The 18,259-nt window shown below is 42.0% G+C and overlaps 1 protein-coding gene across 1 annotated transcript in view; it reads left to right on the top strand.

Moving 5' to 3' along the window:
* The first annotated feature begins 5,916 nt into the window (after positions 1-5,916).
* The window catches only part of Ccdc14 (coiled-coil domain containing 14), a 37,681-nt gene continuing 25,338 nt past the window's right edge, over positions 5,917-18,259 (top strand). The window contains exons 1-5 of the mRNA XM_075965385.1: positions 5,917-6,127; positions 11,657-11,709; positions 12,963-13,035; positions 13,388-13,457; positions 13,548-13,667. Coding sequence (XP_075821500.1) covers positions 6,098-6,127; positions 11,657-11,709; positions 12,963-13,035; positions 13,388-13,457; positions 13,548-13,667 — 346 coding nt within the window. The 5' untranslated portion in view covers positions 5,917-6,097. The remainder of the gene's footprint in view (positions 6,128-11,656; positions 11,710-12,962; positions 13,036-13,387; positions 13,458-13,547; positions 13,668-18,259) is intronic.

The following is an 18,259-nucleotide window of genomic DNA, read 5'->3' as shown; positions in this document are numbered from 1 at the left end:
AGCTACATCTAAAGATACACTTAAAACTTCAGTGGAAAAATGCAAAACCATGGTTTAATTTCATTTCACTGTATTTCATGCCCTGCCAGCTCTTTGATGCTGTTCAATGGGGGTTCTCCCCCTACCATCCCTATGTAGCTAACAACTTCCAGGGTCACCTTGCTAAGCTAGTGGAGCTGGACTCTTGACTCTGGATGACTGATTTTGAAATAGGTTAGAATAATCTTAACTTGAAATTCTTGGAGCGGTTCCTGAATACCTCTGATGATATTCCAGGCAAATGTGTTGCAGAAATGTATACATTAGCATTTTTTTCCCCAAGGGGGAAAAACTTACAAAGTTTTTAGTGAATCTCAAAGTTGTAAAGGTCAAAAACCTTTTGATTGGAAATGGTTCCAGAAAACACCAAATGCCTTGGGGAAAGGCAACAAAATAGTCCTCAAATCTTTTCAAGCCCAACAGAGCTCACTATGCACCCAGAATGTGACACTATTCACAGTCTCCTGGGTTCATATATTTGGTTTGAAACCTGTGTTTTAAATTCAGACCTTCATATGCATGCAACTTTGGTTTTCGTTGGAACATGGTCAAACACGAACAGACTTAGGCCCTTTAGAAATGAGTCACCTAGAAAGTCATTGATCCAGTGTGCTGAGTCACCTGAGAAGTCATTGGTCCAGTGTGCTGAGTCATCTGGGAAGTCATTGGTCCAGTGTGCTGAGTCATCTGGGAAGTCATTGGTCCAGTGTGCTGAGTCACCTGGAAAGTCATTGGTCCAGTGTGCTGAGTCACCTGAAAAGTCATTGGTCCAGTGTGCTGAATCATCTGGGAAGTCATTGGTCCAGTGTACTGAGTCATCTAGGAAGTCATTGGTCCAATGAGCTGAGTCACCTGGAAAGTCATTCATTGGTCCAGTGTGCTGAGTTATAAAAAGACTGAATAAAGAAAGTAGAGCCATGTACTCGAATAGGAAGAGGAACTAAAACTTCCATGTCAGTCCCACAGGATCAGCACTGGGTGGTCCAGAATCTTGGACATTTAAGTAGCTGGCAACTCTGGTTTACCACAGCAGTCCCCCAAATAATTGACTAATTTATATACTTGAATATTTTTAAATTCTTACCACATGCAAGGCATTGTGTTAAGACAATAGAGATTTTCACTGAATAAGGCAAAGTCTTTGCATTCACAGACACTAAATTCTACTTGAGACCACAGACATAGAGCTAGCCATAATATTATCGTGATGAGAACTGATGTTAGTCCATCTTAGCCTGGAGAACACAATCTCGTATTTGGGAGCAGGGCAGAGATGGAAGGAAAGCTTTCCTTGAGCTAACCTGAGAGGTATATGAAAGAGATGTGTTTCAGCCCACACTTTCTTCACCAATAGCTGACTCAGTCCTCTGGAGCCACTCCAAGGCTCTCCATAACTCAACATGCCCCAGACACATCCTATTTGGCATTTTCCCACAACAAAATGTCTGGGGGCGAGTGAGTTCATAAGTGTCCCTCCTTGTTGTTGATTGTCCTGCATAAAAGCATGCAAAACAAGGGCAAGGAAACTATCTACCCTTTGCTTTCCCAAATATCTCCCCAAATCCTCTCCATCTGACCTCTCATGTGCTTTCAAGTGTGTCCTTTTTATCCCTCCTCACCAGTTAGACCTCTTCCCCGTCCTTCTCAATGCCATCATATTGAACATAGACTTTCCAATCAGTCTGCTTCAGATAGGAACAGAAGACAGCCCAGTGTTTAAATAAAACCTGCTTTACAGAGTCATGGACAAGGGAACCATAAAGGAATATTGAGGGACTCAGGAACTGGCAAACCATCAACATCCTTAAGACTGAAGAGATGAGGGGAGACAGTATTTATTGAAGGCTGGAGAGACCTGGAGCCCATGAGCCCAGAAGGATCTATATTTGTAGAGATCCAGTGCACCAGCCAAGTGGTACTGAATGGAGAAACACCTCAATCTCACCCCTTCTCTCCTGTCTTTGGCTGGTTATTCCTGTGGACTAAACAGACCTGAAACTGGAGAACAAGTCTGAGTGATAATGTTCTTACAGGTCAGTCCCTGAGACAGGGAAGGGTGGAAACTGGAGGTGGGGAAAGAGCTCCCATACGTGGTTGTCTTTCTCCTGAAATAGTACATCCATCATAAAGAGTGAGGCAGGAGATGGTTTAAGCTTTGAAGGACATGGGGTCTCTTATAGTACTCAGCTCATCTACAGTGGCAAGAAAGCCGATCCTGACTGTGCCAGCATTGGATGATGCCCACCAACATTGAAAGTGGGTCTTTCCTGCTCGCTCCACTAAGGACATACACACACACACACACAGTTCCTCTGGGAACCATAATCAGAGGCTGCTTATTCATTTCCCGGGTGCCCAGACCCGAATAATCACACAAAAATTATATTAATGACAACACTGTTTGTGCATATTCCTATAATTTAGGCATATTCTTAGCTAGCTTTTACATCTTAATCCATTTCTATAAATCTGTGTATCACCACAAGGCTGAGTAAGGTCTCAGCGGTGCCCTTCTCCTTCGGCAGCTACATGGCGTCTCCCCAACTCTGCCTTCTTTCTCCCAGAATTTCTATTAATCTGTGTATCACCATAAGGCTGTGACCTATCAGTAAGGTTCCAGCGGCATCTTTCTCCTTTGGCAGCTGAACAAGACCAAACTAGTCAAAATTCCACTGTGGATAAAGGACGGGCTCACAAAGGTCCCACCTCTAGCTGAGGAGCAACTGAGAGCTGATGGCTGCTGGAGGAGGGAGACTCTTCTTAGGGGGTGTGGCCACTCGAGGGTGCCTGTGCTCTAATGGATGTCTCTGCTTCTGTGTGTATGGAGATAGTATTAATGGACTCAGCGGGATATTTATATATCTGTTTCTGTATCAATACATGACGTGAAGTTGGGATGTGTTTGGAGGGAGTCCTGGGAGAGTTGGAATGTGAAGTGGCAGATAGATATGACCAAAATATATTGTACACATCTATGAAATTGGTAAGGAATAAAAAATTTTAAATCAAAACATGAAACCTGAAAGAGAAAGAATATTCCTCTCCCCTCTCCAAATTCACTTTGACATCTCTCCCTACCGCTTCATTTATAATATCAAATAACAAACCAAAAATAGAAAAAGCAAAAGGAAAGAATAATGGAACCGCACACAGCCATTCTGTAATTGTGTATGAATAGGGAAATGCTAATGTGCTACTAAGAGAAAAATGTTAATACCTATCCAAAATGTATTTATAGATAAATATTCAAGTAGAAAAAGTCTGGAAGAAATGTGCCAAGGAGTGGTATGAACTATAGGTGACTTCTCTTTTCTTTCCTTTTCTTCCTCTTCTTACATATATTTAAAAAGTAAGTATGTACAAATTAAGAAAACAATGTTTTAAAAAATCAAATTGAGAAAAACATCTTTGGGGCTGGAGAGATGCCATAGTGATAAAGCGCACTTCCTGCTCTTTCAGAAGACCTGAGTTCAGCTGCCGGCACAGACATCAGGAGGTTCACAACCACCTGTAACTCCAGCTCCAGGGGATCCTGAGGGGGTCCCTGCAGGTGTCCTACGGGGAGGCAAACCAGGTCAAGAGATGAGAATGAAACCCGGTGCAGACTGACTTCATCAACCTGGATCAGACTTCAGGAGTCTAATGCCAGGCGGTTCACTGTCCGCATATGTAAACACAGAACAATCTGGGAAAGGTCTCCAGGCAACAGTCAGCCCAATTCCAGGTGCACAATGAAGCTTAAGGCGTGACTACACAGAAACTCCTTTACAAGTACATGTGACCGTGAGGGTGGGTTCTGTAGCTAAAAGGCCTAGAATCTGATGTGGTCTCTGACCATAGCATAGAGGTCGGCAGGCCATAGAGTACTTGTGACACCTCCCCTAAGGATGGGTGACAGTCCAGGGAGGGAAGAGTCTGGGGTCATCATTCTGGGGAATTGGGTTGAGGTCTGTCTTGATATAAAAAAGTCACCAGGTCATTATCAAAATTCACTTCCAGCTTTCAGGATGGAATGCAGGTATTTGATTTTTATATCCTCCACTGAGAACACACCCCTCTGTGATTAACATTGCTGTTTCTCCTAGCTCTTCTCTGTGAGTACAAGGACCTCTGTGCCCCCAACAGGATTCAGTGCCCTCTTCTTGCCTCTGCAGGCATTGCACTCATGTGCACAAACTCCTACACAGACACATATATACATAATTAAAAAGAAAATAAAAGAGAAACATTTGTAATTTCAGGGGAACACTTACCAGAGGGATGGAGAAAGAAAGGAGTTTCAGGGGTATATAGGCATACCCGGCCTTTTGAAATTGAGGCATAAGGTTGTCAGTTATAAAGTTCACATTGTAGAACCCCAATAGAGTAAGAAAAAATGAAAGCAAAACCTTCACCTTATAATGTAATAAGTTTAAGGTTTGTTTTGGATGGCATTCATAAGAATCCTCAGAGACATGCCACCTAGTGGCCAACAACAAACACATACTTCGCAAAATCCCTCCAGTAGAAGTTGTGAAATACACAGGAAGAAAGATTTTATTTGTAGAATATGTACATATATAATTTTAGATACATTTTAATTTAATATATGTTAATTATTATGTGTATAGGCGTTTTCCTTGTGTGTATGTCTGTACTATGTGCTGTGTGGTGCTTGGTGACCTCAGAGGCCAGAAAAAAGCATTTGATTCCCTAGAACTGGAGTTTCAGGCAGTTGTGAGCTGCCATGTTGGTGCTAGGAATTGAACTAGGACCCTCTGTAAGAGCAGCCAGTGCTTTTAACAGATGAACTTTCTCTCCAGCTCCATTTTTAATGAATTCTTTAAAAAGATTTGTTTAAGTAGGGTGTTGTAGCACACACCTTTAGTTCCAGCAGAAAGCAGGCAGAGGGAGGAGCATCTTTGTGAGTTCTAAGCCAACAGGGTCTCTACATAGTAAGTTTCAGGTCAGGCAGTTACTCGCATGTATGTATGTGCACCACTTGTATACCTGATGCCTGAGGAGTCCAGAAGAGGGCACTAGATCTTCTGAAACTGGTATCAGGTGGTTGTGACCCACTGGATGTGGGTACCCAACCTGAGTTGAGCTGGAAGTCATCTCTACAGTCCCCAGGGTTTTAAAAATTAATGCACTTAAAAAAATGGTAGCTATTTAACCATAGAAAGAAGAATAGAATCAACTGAGTTAATTTCTCTCCATCTTGACTTAAAACAATCCCAAATAGAGTGTCTTAAACCTCATTCTCTATTTAGCAAAGCTGTCAGTGATAAAAATACTGTCATTCTCTATGAACAGCAATGATCTCAATAGAAGAGTAGACAACCAAGACATGCACAGAAAAAACCCAAAATTCCAACTATTGAACACTGAGCAGAAAGGCCACAGTGAATAATTCTGAAACTGCCATTGGAACCAAAAGTTAATGATACCGAGGTTTAATTTTTTAACGCGTATCAAGAACAAATACATTTAAAACAGCACACAAAACTCAGGTCACTTCTGAAAAGCAACGATAGAGTCCTCTATGCAGGGCCCTTCCTCTGGCGCTGGCTGGTTCCCATTGCAACCAGTTGAAACAGGTCCTGCAGGGCCAGTGAGTTCCTTCTTCTGTTGCCTGTGGTTCCACTTAGAGCAGAGCCTCAGCTCCTCGCCCGGTCCCTCCCGCCGGGCTCCGCCCCGACACCACAGACCACGCCCCCGTATCCGCCCTCCCGCCGGGCCCCGCCCCTAGCCCCCCATTCCACCCCGCCCCTCCCGCCGGGCCCCGCCCCGAGCCCACCCACCCCCGGTATCTGCCCCGCCCCTCCTTCCAAGCCCCGCCCCGAGCGTGACGAGATGGGGAAGGCCAAGTCTGTTGCGCACGCCCCGGGGGCCAGATCCGGACCCGAAGGAAGACCTTAGCGCCAAGGAGGCCACGAGGCGCGGCGTTCGGCGGGCGCCTTCCCGGAAGCGGAAGCTTGGGGGGCGGGATAAGGGCCGTCGGGACGCCTCGGCGGTTAATTCTATTTTCCTGACGGCTTCGTTTCCCTACGTCTGGGCTGTTCTGAAGTTGAGAGAAATGGTCAGGTCCGGATCTCGCCCGGGCCAGGTGAGGGCTGCGGACCCGATGAGTCCACTCTGGGGTGGCGAGGGACTAAGGGGACTTAGGAAGGTGCTAGAAAAAATAAAAACAAAGACTGAGAGTGTTGAGGACGTCACTAGGTGAATGCATTATTTTAGGCGTCCCAGTCTGAACAGAGTGCTGGGTTTGGTGTCAGATCCCGGGTTCGAACCCCAGCTCTTATCACCGGTACAGTGACTTAGTTTTAGTTAATCTTTGTCCCCAGAGCCAGCTTCTCGGCGCTGCCACGGGTGCTTCAGTGAGCTGATCTCTGTACCAGCCCTACCGTTCTCAAATGCATGACTCTCGATGTACTCCAGTAACTGCCCAAAGTACGATAGGGACCCTATTTCAAAGTAAATATTCTTTGGCTTGGAACCGAGCTGTTTTGGATCCTCTTCAGCTCCCGCCCCTGTCCAATCAGGTCCAACACAGCTAAACTTGCTTTGGCCCTGTAGTTCCCTGCACACTTCCATGCCTTTTCACGCTGTGGTAGTTCCACTTTCTGTCTAGCCCTCAGCTCAAGAGCTGTCTCTAGACTCTGTTTAACGCCCTCACACCATTCGTTGGGTGTGCTTCAAGCCACCTTCCGTATCTTGTACTAGAATATTCCTTCCCTATCTTGGAGATTTAGAAAACTTGGCATATACGATAGATTGGAGTTTGGTTTTGTTTTCCATCATTTATCAATATACCTATAATGTCTTTCCTGCTAATGTGAATTTTGCACCTTTTTTTTTTTGTGACCTGTCTTGAGACTTCCTTTTTTGAATGGATGCATGTTGCCAATATGTGCATGAATATATGCTCTAATAATCAAAGAAATGAAAATTAAAACCATGTGATAGTTTCTAACACAAAATAAGTATTAATGAGAATGTTGATAGTCTTGTATACAGTCCTGGTGGGAATATAAATAGTAGAGCTGCTATGAATAAGTGGATGAAATTTCCTCAGGAAATAAGCCAAGCATGGTGACACACAACTGTAGTCCTAGTACCTGGGGACCTGAGGCAGGAGGATCATGAGTTTGAGGCCAGCCTGAATAACAGGGAAATCTTGTTTCATAAGACCAAACTATTTAAAGTAGAGCTGATATGACCCAGCCAGATCTATGACTAGGTATTTATTCAAAAGAATTGAAAGCACGATTTTGAAGAGTTGTTCACGTTTTCTTTCGTTGTTGAATTATTTACGGTAGCCAAGCATAAAAGCAACCTATATATCTACAAGTGAATGGGTAAAGAAGTGAGCGGTTCTCTAGCGGAATAGTATTCAGCCTTAAGGAAGTTCTGCCCTTTGCAACAGCAAATGTGATGTTTGAGACATTCTGAGTGGCAATGAGCTAGTCCTAGAAGGACGATACCGCATGATTGTACCTTGATGTGGGACCTGAAGTGGTTCTGTTCAGCAGAATAGAATGGCGACTGCAAAGGCTGGACTGGGGAGAATGTGGGGTTGCTACTCAAGAGGTATTAAGTTTTAAATGTATGATAAGAAATCTAGAAATCTGTGCCTGTAGTTAAGGAAAGGACACTCGCTCACTCAAGCGTGACTGACAGGCCTTGCCCTTCTCTCCTATTCCCTCTGCCTTGCTAAAAACCAGTAGATTATAGTCTTAAAGGTCTATTCCCTTGTCTGGCCACTTTCTCCTCCTGAGGCTGACAACCAAGATCCAGCTATCAAACTATTGAAGTCCAGCAATCAAAAGCTCTCTTTGACTGCACTAATTAACTTGCCCAATTAAAATTACATACCTCATCCTAATGGGGGGGTTTCTTTGTACCCTCATTAGCTGCCCTTTTCCTGTGCTCCACATCTGTCTCCTCTGTTCAGAGATAGCCCTTTGTCCTCTTGGGACAAATACTCTGGCCCCCTTTCCCTTGTCCCCTCCCTTTCTCTATCTCCTATTTTTGTTTCTTATTCTCTGTCCTCTGTCCCTCTGGGGCAAATACATCTCCTTTGTGCTGAGAACTTGGTCTTGGGGTCCTGAGCCGGTACTTTTCCTTTCAGTTGATACTTTATTTTGTTAAGGTAGATGAAGTATTAAATATTTTTATAACAGTCTTTATAAAAAATAAGAAACAGCTCAAAAGATTCTGAGGCTTGGCTAAAAATGATAAAGTATCCAGCTTGGTGGTGCTTCCTCTGATTGACTCTGGAAAAAATTGACCGTCAATTTTTTTGAAAAAAATGTTTCATAAACTTTATTATTAAAAGCCTTGCTAATGGAAAATATCACAAAAGAAAATTATTCAGTCTCAAAGTCTATTTAACTCAGTGAATTCTGCATAGTTAGAACAACCCTGCTGAAGCTGTGAAGCTTCACATTGTAGTTTATACTTTAGCTATCAAATATATTTTTATGTACTTTTCCATCACCAAAAAATGAAAAAGCCATGGCAAAGAACTAGAAAAACAATGGCTTTTATAACTGTCCTTTATCTGCATTCAGTCCTTCTTCATCCCTAATGTTTATTCTTTCTTGTTTTTTTTTCACTTTTTATATTGTATTCACCTGTATATTTGTTTACATATCAGCATCAGTGTCAATGATAATGAATCCTATTTGGTGCGTTGACTAGATAGGAATCAGTGTTTTCACACTAACCAATTAGCAAGGAAGAAAGAAAGGTCCTGCCCTAGTTCTAATTTATTAGTTGAAATTAGCTAATAAATGTAGAACCAATTGTATAGCAAAATGAATAAATCAGCTTTTGATAGATCAGTGACTTAACAGGAGTCATAAATGGATGTTCAGACTGCCTAGCAAAAGTCTGAAGATATCCACATTGTGTCAGGGTATCTTACAAAACGCTTAATTAGAAGAGTAAAAATAGTAACCTTAATGATGAAAATCCTGGCAGACACCATCTTAAATCCATTTATATCACCAGTAACAGGACAAACTAATGTCATTTGCCTACTTGTATTGAAAATGACACATCTCTTATAGTGTTCCTGCCAGAAATGGATAGCCTGAGTCTGATCCTGAGGAAACAGTCCATCTAAATGTCCAGGGGGCCATTATGCAAAATAACTAGCCTTTACTTTTTAAGTATGTCAAAGCTAGGGAAGATAGTGACAGCCCAAGGAATTTGGATTTAAGGAGATTCAAGGACCGTAGCAATTTAGTGTGGTCCTGGACTAGATACAGACTACTATTTTGAAGGACAGTATTGGGATAAGTGTAATATGAATCAGGTCTATTTAGTTAGATGATAATCCCAAAGTTTTGAATTTTTATGGCTATATTAGGGAATTTTGTCCTTAAAAACATTTAAGAATATTATTATTTTTTGAATATTTATTTATTATGTATACAATGTTCTATCTGCATGTATGCCTGCCCACCAGAAGAGGGCACCAGGTCTCATAGACGGTTGTGAGCCACCATGTGATTGCTGGGAATTGAACTCAGGACCTCTGGAAGAGCAGGCAATGCTCTTAACCACTGAGCCATCTCTCCATCCCCATTTAAGAATATTATGATTGTGACTTATTTTGAAGTGGGAAGACAAAAAAATAATGGTCTTTGTTTTGAGACATGATTGTTTTTGTTTTTGTATGATAGTGTAGATTCATGATACTCCATCAGATTCCAAGGCATCTCAGAAAATGTAACTCTAACCAATCCAGTTTTGTAAAAAATGTATTCTCAATAACATTGGAAGGGGCAAAAAATACATAACGTGTGTGCATCAGTGTGTGTGTGTGTGTGTGTTTCGAAATAAAGAACAGTAAACAACTCAGGAAGTTTGGTAGTTACTCTCTAAAGTATGAAATATATAAATGTACAAAGAATTGAATGGATGCCAACACTGAGTGGATCCAGGAGTGGAAGAAGAGGATTATGGGCTTTGGTGTTCTAAGATTTTGTTTTGAGTGGAGATGCTATTATCAGATACAAAGTTATTAAGATATAAGGGTATATGTGATATAAAGTTTCTATTGCCCTGCTCTGCAAGTAAGTCTCTCTAATCTGCTTCTTCAGATACTCAGTTTTCCTCTCTGAAGACAACCTTCTTACACAGCTTCCAAGATGCGGAGTGCATATAAAAGCAATGAACATCTTTTCTTTAGTAAAGCTAGCCCGCCTATATTAGTAAAATGCAAACATAAAATTGTTATTTGAGTTTAAAAAGAATAAGCGAAGTAGATCTAGATAAAAGCAGGGTTTGTTTTCTCTTTTCTTTTTCCTTTTTTGTTTTTTTGTTGTTGAGGCAGGGTTTCTGTATGACCATCCATACATGGTTGTCCTGGAACTTGCTCTGTAGACCAGGTTGGCCTTGAACTCAGAGACCCTCCCGTCTCTGCTTCCTGAACGCTGGGATTAAAGGCGTGCACCACCACTGCCCAGCAAGGAAGTTTTTAGTGTGCTAGTTTTGTAGAGCCATCTAAGAAGTTAGAAGGCAGAGCCGGAGTTCTGAAGAAAGCTTTTACTTTTTAGTGCATGTGAATGGGTGTAATCACCTCTGCATATGTGTGGGGAGGTCAGGTCAGTTTTCTAACGTTCTTCACTTTATTTTTTGAGACAGGATCTCTGACTGAACCTGGAGCTCTCCACTATTTTGGTTTGACTGGCTGGCCAGTGATCCCCCCAGAATCCGGGGGTCCATCCTCGACTCCATTGCTAGGGTGGTGGACAGGGACCCTAGAGCCTGGCTTTTTTTTTTTTTTGATTTTTCGGGACAGGGTTTCTCCGTAGATTTTGGTTCCTGTCTTGAAACTAGTTCTTGTAGACCAGGCTGGCCTCGAACTCACAGAGATCCACCTGCCTCTGCCTCCAGAGTGCTAGGATTAAAGGCGTGCGCCACCACCACCCGGCTAGAGCCTGGCTTTTATGTAGATGCTGGGGATTTGACCTCAGTTCCTCATGCTTGAGCTGCCGTCAGTTTGAGCTGTCTCCCTGGCTTTGTTGTGCTGGACGAGCGCTCTTCCCTAAAGCCCTTCCGGACCCCTTAGTCCTGTATTTGGGTTACATGATCAGAGAACTTGGAGACTAGAACATGCTCAAGGAAAGAGTACAGTCCTAATATAGTAGTAATAGGTCCTTTTGACTTCAAAATAATTTGAGTTTTCTTTACAGACGTAAGAAGTAATCTAAAGGAATAAATGTGTGTGCTGCTTTCCTCACATTGCTTATAGAACACATTTATTGCATAAGAGCTAAATTATAATTGTGCAGTTTTAAGATATTTCCCATTTATAAAAAGTAAGTGGCATGCTACCTACATGAAATGGAATAGTCAGCCTCATAAAAGAAAGGAAGTTTGGGTTTATGCTGCAGTATGGATGAGGGTTAAAGATGCTCTGCTAGTCACAGCAGGACAGATATTCCATTTAGAAGTGGTTTCTAAAGCCAAATGTTTTAGAGAGTAGAAAAATGGTTGCCAGGCAGTGGGGACTATGATTCAATTTGGCTTTGTGAAAAAAAAATATTTCAGGAATGTCAGGATGCCAACCTAATAGAACAAGAAATATATATCTATTGTAATATAATTTATTATGTCATAGGTGATATCTTCAGGAAGGTATCCGGGATCTAAGTTAACACATGGAAAGAAAGGGTGAGTACTTCTCAAAGTTTCTAAGTTCAGGAACTCTTAGGTACATCTTCAGGTCTTAGGGCTTGACTGTATTTTGCCAACCCCTGGAAAATAAGTAAGTGGGCTGTGCCTCTCCAAGTAGTTAGTTGTTATGCAAATTATAAATCATTAGTGATTAAGTCTAATTCACTGATAATACGTCGGTGTCACACTGAGAAGAAAAGCACCAAGAGTGAGTCCAGATTTGAATTCTCTACATCAAATTCCCTGTGTCTTCCATCCTCTGTTTTATGAATCTGAATCTGTGCCTGCCTGAAGGCTGTCTTGTGAATGTGTCCCCGTGTCTGTCTGTTTTATGTGTCTGTGTATAAAAACAGGATTTTGCTCTGAATTTCTTTTTTTTTTATTGAGAAAAGGAGACAAAAAAGTTTCCACCTCCTCCCAGCCTCCCATTTCCCTCCCCCTCCTCCCACCCTTCTCCCCCTCCTCCCACCCTTCTCCCCCTCCTCCCACACCTCTCCCCCTCCCCCCACTCCTCTCCCCCTCCCTCTCCAGTCCAAAGAGCAGTCAGGGTTCCCTGCCCTGTGGTAAGTCCTAAGTCCTCCCCCCTCCGTCCATATCTAGGAAGGTTCTTGAAAAGTACAGAAAGCATCACATGGGGGAAGGAGTAGGATACTTTATGGAAATCTTTAGCAGAGTTTTACAAGGGATTATGTCACTCCAGCTGACCAGACAACATTGTTATCAGCCAGCATCCATAATAGTTACTTCCAGCCTTTACGTGGTGGATTTTAGAAAGTTGCTTTCAACTTCTGTGTTTTGGGTTTTCAGCAAATGATACACATGGGCACGGGTCAGGGGCATGGAAGAGGGTATAAGATTGCAGCTGTGTATTCGCTTAGGTTGTAAAAGTTGATTACAGGGAAATCCAAGGCAGTTAGTTTGGGTGCTTCTCTTAAAGGCAGGTTAGACAAACGGTCTGCACACACAGTAGGAGAGCAGTCTTAGTCTTACGTGATCTCAAGGTTTATTATTCACTCTGGCTGTGAGGTCCAGTAAAAGTTCCAGTCTTTTAGAACAGAAGAGATGTTCTCAGAATATTGCATCACCACGTGGGTCATACCAACCTGACTGAGTGATTTTAGTGTCTAGTAGTCCTCATAATATCCACAGTGTGTTCATTTCATGTGTGGTTAGATAAACTTTATTCTTCAATCTTTACTGGAAAGGAAGTGATTAATTACATATTTTGGGTTATCTACTTTGTTTTCTAGGACCCACCCAAGGAAAGTAGCACATTTAAATGCAGATTCTGCCTGTCCTGTTTATTCTGATTCGGAAAGTCAGGTAATGGATACAATAAGCCAAGTGAATGGATACAATATGCTATTTTAATTAGTCCTCAGGTAAAAGCTAAGAAGTGGGACTGCATACAGTCCAAAGGTAAAGTATGGTTTGCACCAAGGAAGTACGTCGGCTGTTGAGAAATGTATTTGAGCCAGACAGTGGTGGTGCACACCTTTAATCCCAGTGCTTGGGAGGCAGAAGCAGATAGATCTTGGCCTGGTCTATAGACTCAGTTCCAGGAGAGCCAGGGCTACACAAAGAAGCCCTGCCTTGAAAGACCAAAAAAGAAAAAGAAAAGAGATGCATTTGAAGTGGCAGGGTGTATTATCTCTAAGCAACCCTCTTCTTGCAGACGGAGACTGTGCAGGGACTTGATGGCTGTGCTTCTTTGCTGCGGGACATTTTGAAAAATGAAGATTCAGGTTTTATGTTTAAAGTTCTTTGCTGATCACCTTTTATCAATGAACTGTTCTTCCTAATGTTTACAGAAGTTTGTGTTTTATTATTAACAGGCTCGGAAATAGTATATTCGGAACACAGGTGCAATGCCAGACCTTTAGAAGGCAAAACCTGCAGAGCTAAAAAGAAAGGACCTGGAAAACATACTCCTTCAGTGGTTCGAAAAGAGATATGTAAGCATTTCCCCATATTTACTTAAAGGTTGTGCATCTGAGAGTGCGTTATGTGTTTATGTACATGTGTGCGTGTAGAGCGTATTTGTGTGTGTGTGCACGCATGCGCGCGCGCAATGCCAGGCATGTCCCTCAGTTAATCTCCACTGTTGCAACGAGGTCTCTTTCCTGAACATGAAGTTTACTGGTTCTGCTAGAGGGTTGACCAGCACGCTAGGGATCCCCCTGTCTCTGCTTCTCCAGCACTGGGAGTGCAGGCACCACTGTGCTCAACTTTTCACACGATTGCTGGGGATTTGAACTCATACCCTTGTTCTTGGGCAGCACACACTTTATTGACTGAGCTGTCTCTCCAGCCCTTAAAGATAACTTAATTCTGGGATTTCGATAAATTATCAGGATGAAGCAGTTGTCTTTGATTTTTATTTTATTTGGTTTAAGTGTGTACTTCTGCTTCTTTTTCTATAGTCAGCTCTTCATTGCCAGATAGTCACTCTGCTAGCTGTCACTTTCTTCCAAGCAGGGGCTGAGGTTCTTTTCTGGGTGTGCAGTATAGAAATTTCCAACCGAATGATGTTAGGAAGTGTACAGTCAGCTTTGTTTACACTGCCATTGTTTGTTTGCTTGATTGTTTGAAACAGGATCTCACTGTGTAGCCCTTGGCTGGCCTGGAACTCATTTGTAGACCAGATTGGCCTAAACTCAGAGATCTGCCTGCCTCTTCCTCCCGAGTACTATGATTCAAAGTGTGTGCCACTATGCCTGGCATATTCCTTGTTTTCATAGCTAATCACAAACTGGTTGCATTTGGGGTATGTACTTACATATAATAGTTATTTTAAAATTAACTTGTGTGCATATAATTTAAGTTAGTTAAAGAGTAATCTTGTTGAACTGTGCAGTTAGGATATATGGCAAAAACACCTGCCAATGATTGACATTAAATGTATCCAGAGACATGGTAGTTTATACTTTCATGGCTATCCTTGCTGAAAATTAAGTGTAGTGATTGAGGAAATATTTTGAGAATATTGTCTTTTAAAGACCTGTAGCATAAGACAGTTGAAACAGTCTACATTATGAAGTCCATTCTTAAATTAACATGGAATTATACATACTTATGAGGTACAGTCAAATGTTTCCACACATGTGTACAGTGCAGAGTAATCAAATCATATTACAATGGGAATTGTGGGTGAAATCAGCTAGTTGTATTCTTCAGATGGGTCAAAATGTCATTTAGTACATAAGTGCATGCTTACATTTAGCACAAGGGGAAAAATTTTAAAAATCATGTAAGACAGTCTCCCAAGATATTAAGAGATAAGGTATAAGCAAAAAGCCTAGAAAATGGAAGTGGAAGGACTGAACATTGTCATCCCATCTGATCATCAGTTAAGAGTGAAAGCCAGAAAAACAGCTTCCTTCAGGCTTTCATTTTGGAGACCTTTCACCGTGTATTGTGTTTCCCTACACTGTGACTAATACAACCAATGGGCTGAGTGTGTGTGTGTGTGTGTGTGTGTGTGTGCGTGTGTGTGTGCGCGTGTGTGCGCGCGCGCACACACATGATTACTGTGGCTGTGTACCCATGTGCATACACATGGTATCTGTCTTTCCTTATTCACTCCCCCCCTCACTGAACCTGAAGCTTGTGGGTTTGACTAAGCTGGCTGGCAGTGACCTTCAGGGATCCCCCTGTCCCTGCTTCCCTAGGCTAGGGTTAAGGGCCATGCTGTCAGCCCTTGCCCGGTTCTAGGGATCCAGACTCAGGCTCTTGTGTTTTTGCAGTAGGCACTTCACTGACTGAGCTACCATTGCAACCCCTAGGCTGGAATTTTACTAAATTTGAAAACTGATATTGATGCAATTATAAAACTAAGAATTTTGGAATAATTTGCGTGTGTAAATCTACTCTTTTAACTACAAATTATATTCAGTCTAAATGGAGATGAAATATCTCTGATTAGCATCTGGTTTAAGGTATGCTTTGTGTAAAATATATGCTGAATTTTGAAGATTGAATACAGAAAGTGTTTTGTTCTGGGCATTACATAGTGAAATGTTAGTATTCTTGCTACATTTCCTTATTTATTTTTATGGTGTTGAGGGTCAAACCCAAGGCCTTCTACATGCTAGTCAAGAGCTATACTATTGAGTTGCAGCCCCAGCTCTGGCTACATTTAAGTAACACATGGAAAGTAAGTCATCCTTTTAACTTTGTAATGTGACTACTTAAAATTTTAAATTACATATATTGCTTATATTTTGTTTCTGTTGGACAGTCTTAACTAGGTCAGTACCATATAGCCAGTTGTGTTTTTAAAAATAATATTTAGGTTTATTTTGTAACTAAAGTTTTGTTGGAGTCTGCTGTTCATATATTCTCCATGGCTGCGTTTGTGCTGCCCTGGTGGCACTGAGTAGCTGCGACAGAGACCGCTAGCTCAGTAAGCCTTAAATGTTGACTCTGGCCTTTTAAGAAGGAAGCTTGTGTGGAGTTTGTTAATTTGTGTGAGCGGTGACATCTGCTGGCAGAGACAGGGCAGGATGTGTCGCTCAGGTGACTGAGAGACTACAGAGAGAAGGTGGAGGAGAGCTAATGACTGGAGAACTTGGGCCCATGAGCATGAAATCAGAACTCCTCAGGTTAGATAGTTCTTAAGGAACCAAAGGAAGTCTAAAAAGAGAGGCCTAGGACTCTAAAGGAAAGGACAAGGCTGTGTCCTCTGTGGTTGTGTACAAAAATCTCCTGTGTTTCACCTTAGACTTCAAAGCGAAAGTATTTTTAGAGGATATTTCCTATTTTGTTTATTATAAAATTGTATTTTCAATAAAAACTGGTACTTTATAGGAAATTATTAGCTAATTTTGTTGTGGCTCATCTGGTAGAGAAGATCCATTATTGCTTTGGATTTTTTTGTTTGTTTGTTTGTTTGGTTTTTAGTTTTTTGACACAGGCTTTCTCTATAGTTTTGGAGCCTGTCATGGAACTAGCTCTTGTAGACCAGGCTGGCCTTGAACTCACAGAGATCCGCTTGCTTCTGCCTCTGAGAGCAAGGATTAAAGGCGTGCGCCATCACTGTCCAACTTATTGCTCTGGATTTAAATTGTCTCAGAGGGATCATGTTTGGAAGTATATTTTTTAGATAGCAAGATTGAATTATTAACATGAAATATTTACTTATCTGGCCAGTTTGAAACTATTTGATGATATGACATGTTGAGTTTTTACTGTGTACCACATACTGTTCTTGCCAAATGTTATTTATAGCCCAAGTGTCTTGATGTTGGTGATTTTTATTTGTATTTTACTCTGTGTTTAATAACAATGAGATTACATTAAAGTAGAAAAAGACAAGTACAGTATTGGTTCATTTTAACTGAGAGGGCTCCTTCAGATAAGGAGTACCTAGACAGTCAGGTTTTTATGATGTGTGACCAGCTTTGGGGACGGAATGAAAGAATGACAGGGAAATTGAAGGAGTAAGTAGGGAACCTTGATGTGAGGTGGTGATTGATGATGTTAAGCAAATTCCTTTTCTACTCTCAAAATTATAGAATATACCAACCTTTCCTGGGGTTTCCATCTAGTGAGGAAACATTCAGGAGGTGGAGGAGACTAATGATTATCCTATCCTCACATGAAAGAAGAGATGGGTCTCAGCTCTTGAGTGCGTGTGCGCGTGAGAGAGGCTGCTGTCAGATGTCCCGTCGCCCCTCATCTTGCTCATCTATTTGGTAGCTCTGGGGCTTGAACCCAGGGCTACATGCACGCAGCACAGGTTTTCTTCACTCCCTCCCATCTTATTTGTTGAGGCAGCTTTTTCACTAAACCTAGAGTTTGTTCCTCTAGCTAGACTGACCAGCTGACCAGCGAGCCCTGGGGATCCTCTTGTCTCTTACTCCCCAACACTGGGGTCCCTGATGCCTGTGGCTATGCCTGGGTTTTTAAGTGGCTGCTTGAGTGGCAAGCACTTTACCCACTTAGCTGTCTCCCCAGGCCCCAGGCTCTGTCTTATCTGAGAATTCTATCAGGCTTCTAGAGTGCAGTTTGAAGAGTTCACAATCACCTCCTAGTAGGGTTTCCCAAAAATGAACCTTTGGGTTCTCCACACCCCAGTAATGCCTATCAGAATTTAAAGATTCACTTTCTAAACACTGAACTTCTCACATCGTTAAACAGCATATCGTGTTGTTTGGTTGTTGAAGAGACTCCAAATCCATCAGTCGATTTTTCAGCTCCCTTCTTTAGATTTCTCTAGTTTTCTTGGATGTTGCCTCACAAGATCCTGTTTGGTTAGGAGCTTTACCATAACTGTTTCAATGTGAGTGTCTGTGAGCCTTGTGTTCCTGAGGGTTGGATTAGAGCAAACAACATCTTCTTTCCATCTTTAGAAAATTATCTTTGTCTCCTTGTGAATCTCACATAGCATGTTCCTCCACGTTCAGGCATTGCATGCAGCTGTCCTCTCTAGCAGTCCATGCAGTCTTCGTAAGAGTACTGGTTTTGAAGACTTGCCGCTGTGATAGTCTCCTGCATAGCAGCAAGAGACAGAGTTTGGGCTTCTTCCCGGGAAAGATGGGGACAG

Source organism: Microtus pennsylvanicus, chromosome 1 (genome assembly GCF_037038515.1).
Source record: "Microtus pennsylvanicus isolate mMicPen1 chromosome 1, mMicPen1.hap1, whole genome shotgun sequence".
Classification (NCBI taxonomy): domain Eukaryota; kingdom Metazoa; phylum Chordata; class Mammalia; order Rodentia; family Cricetidae; genus Microtus; species Microtus pennsylvanicus.
Note: the sequence above shows the minus strand (reverse complement) of the source record. Positions and strands in the feature narration are given on the sequence as shown.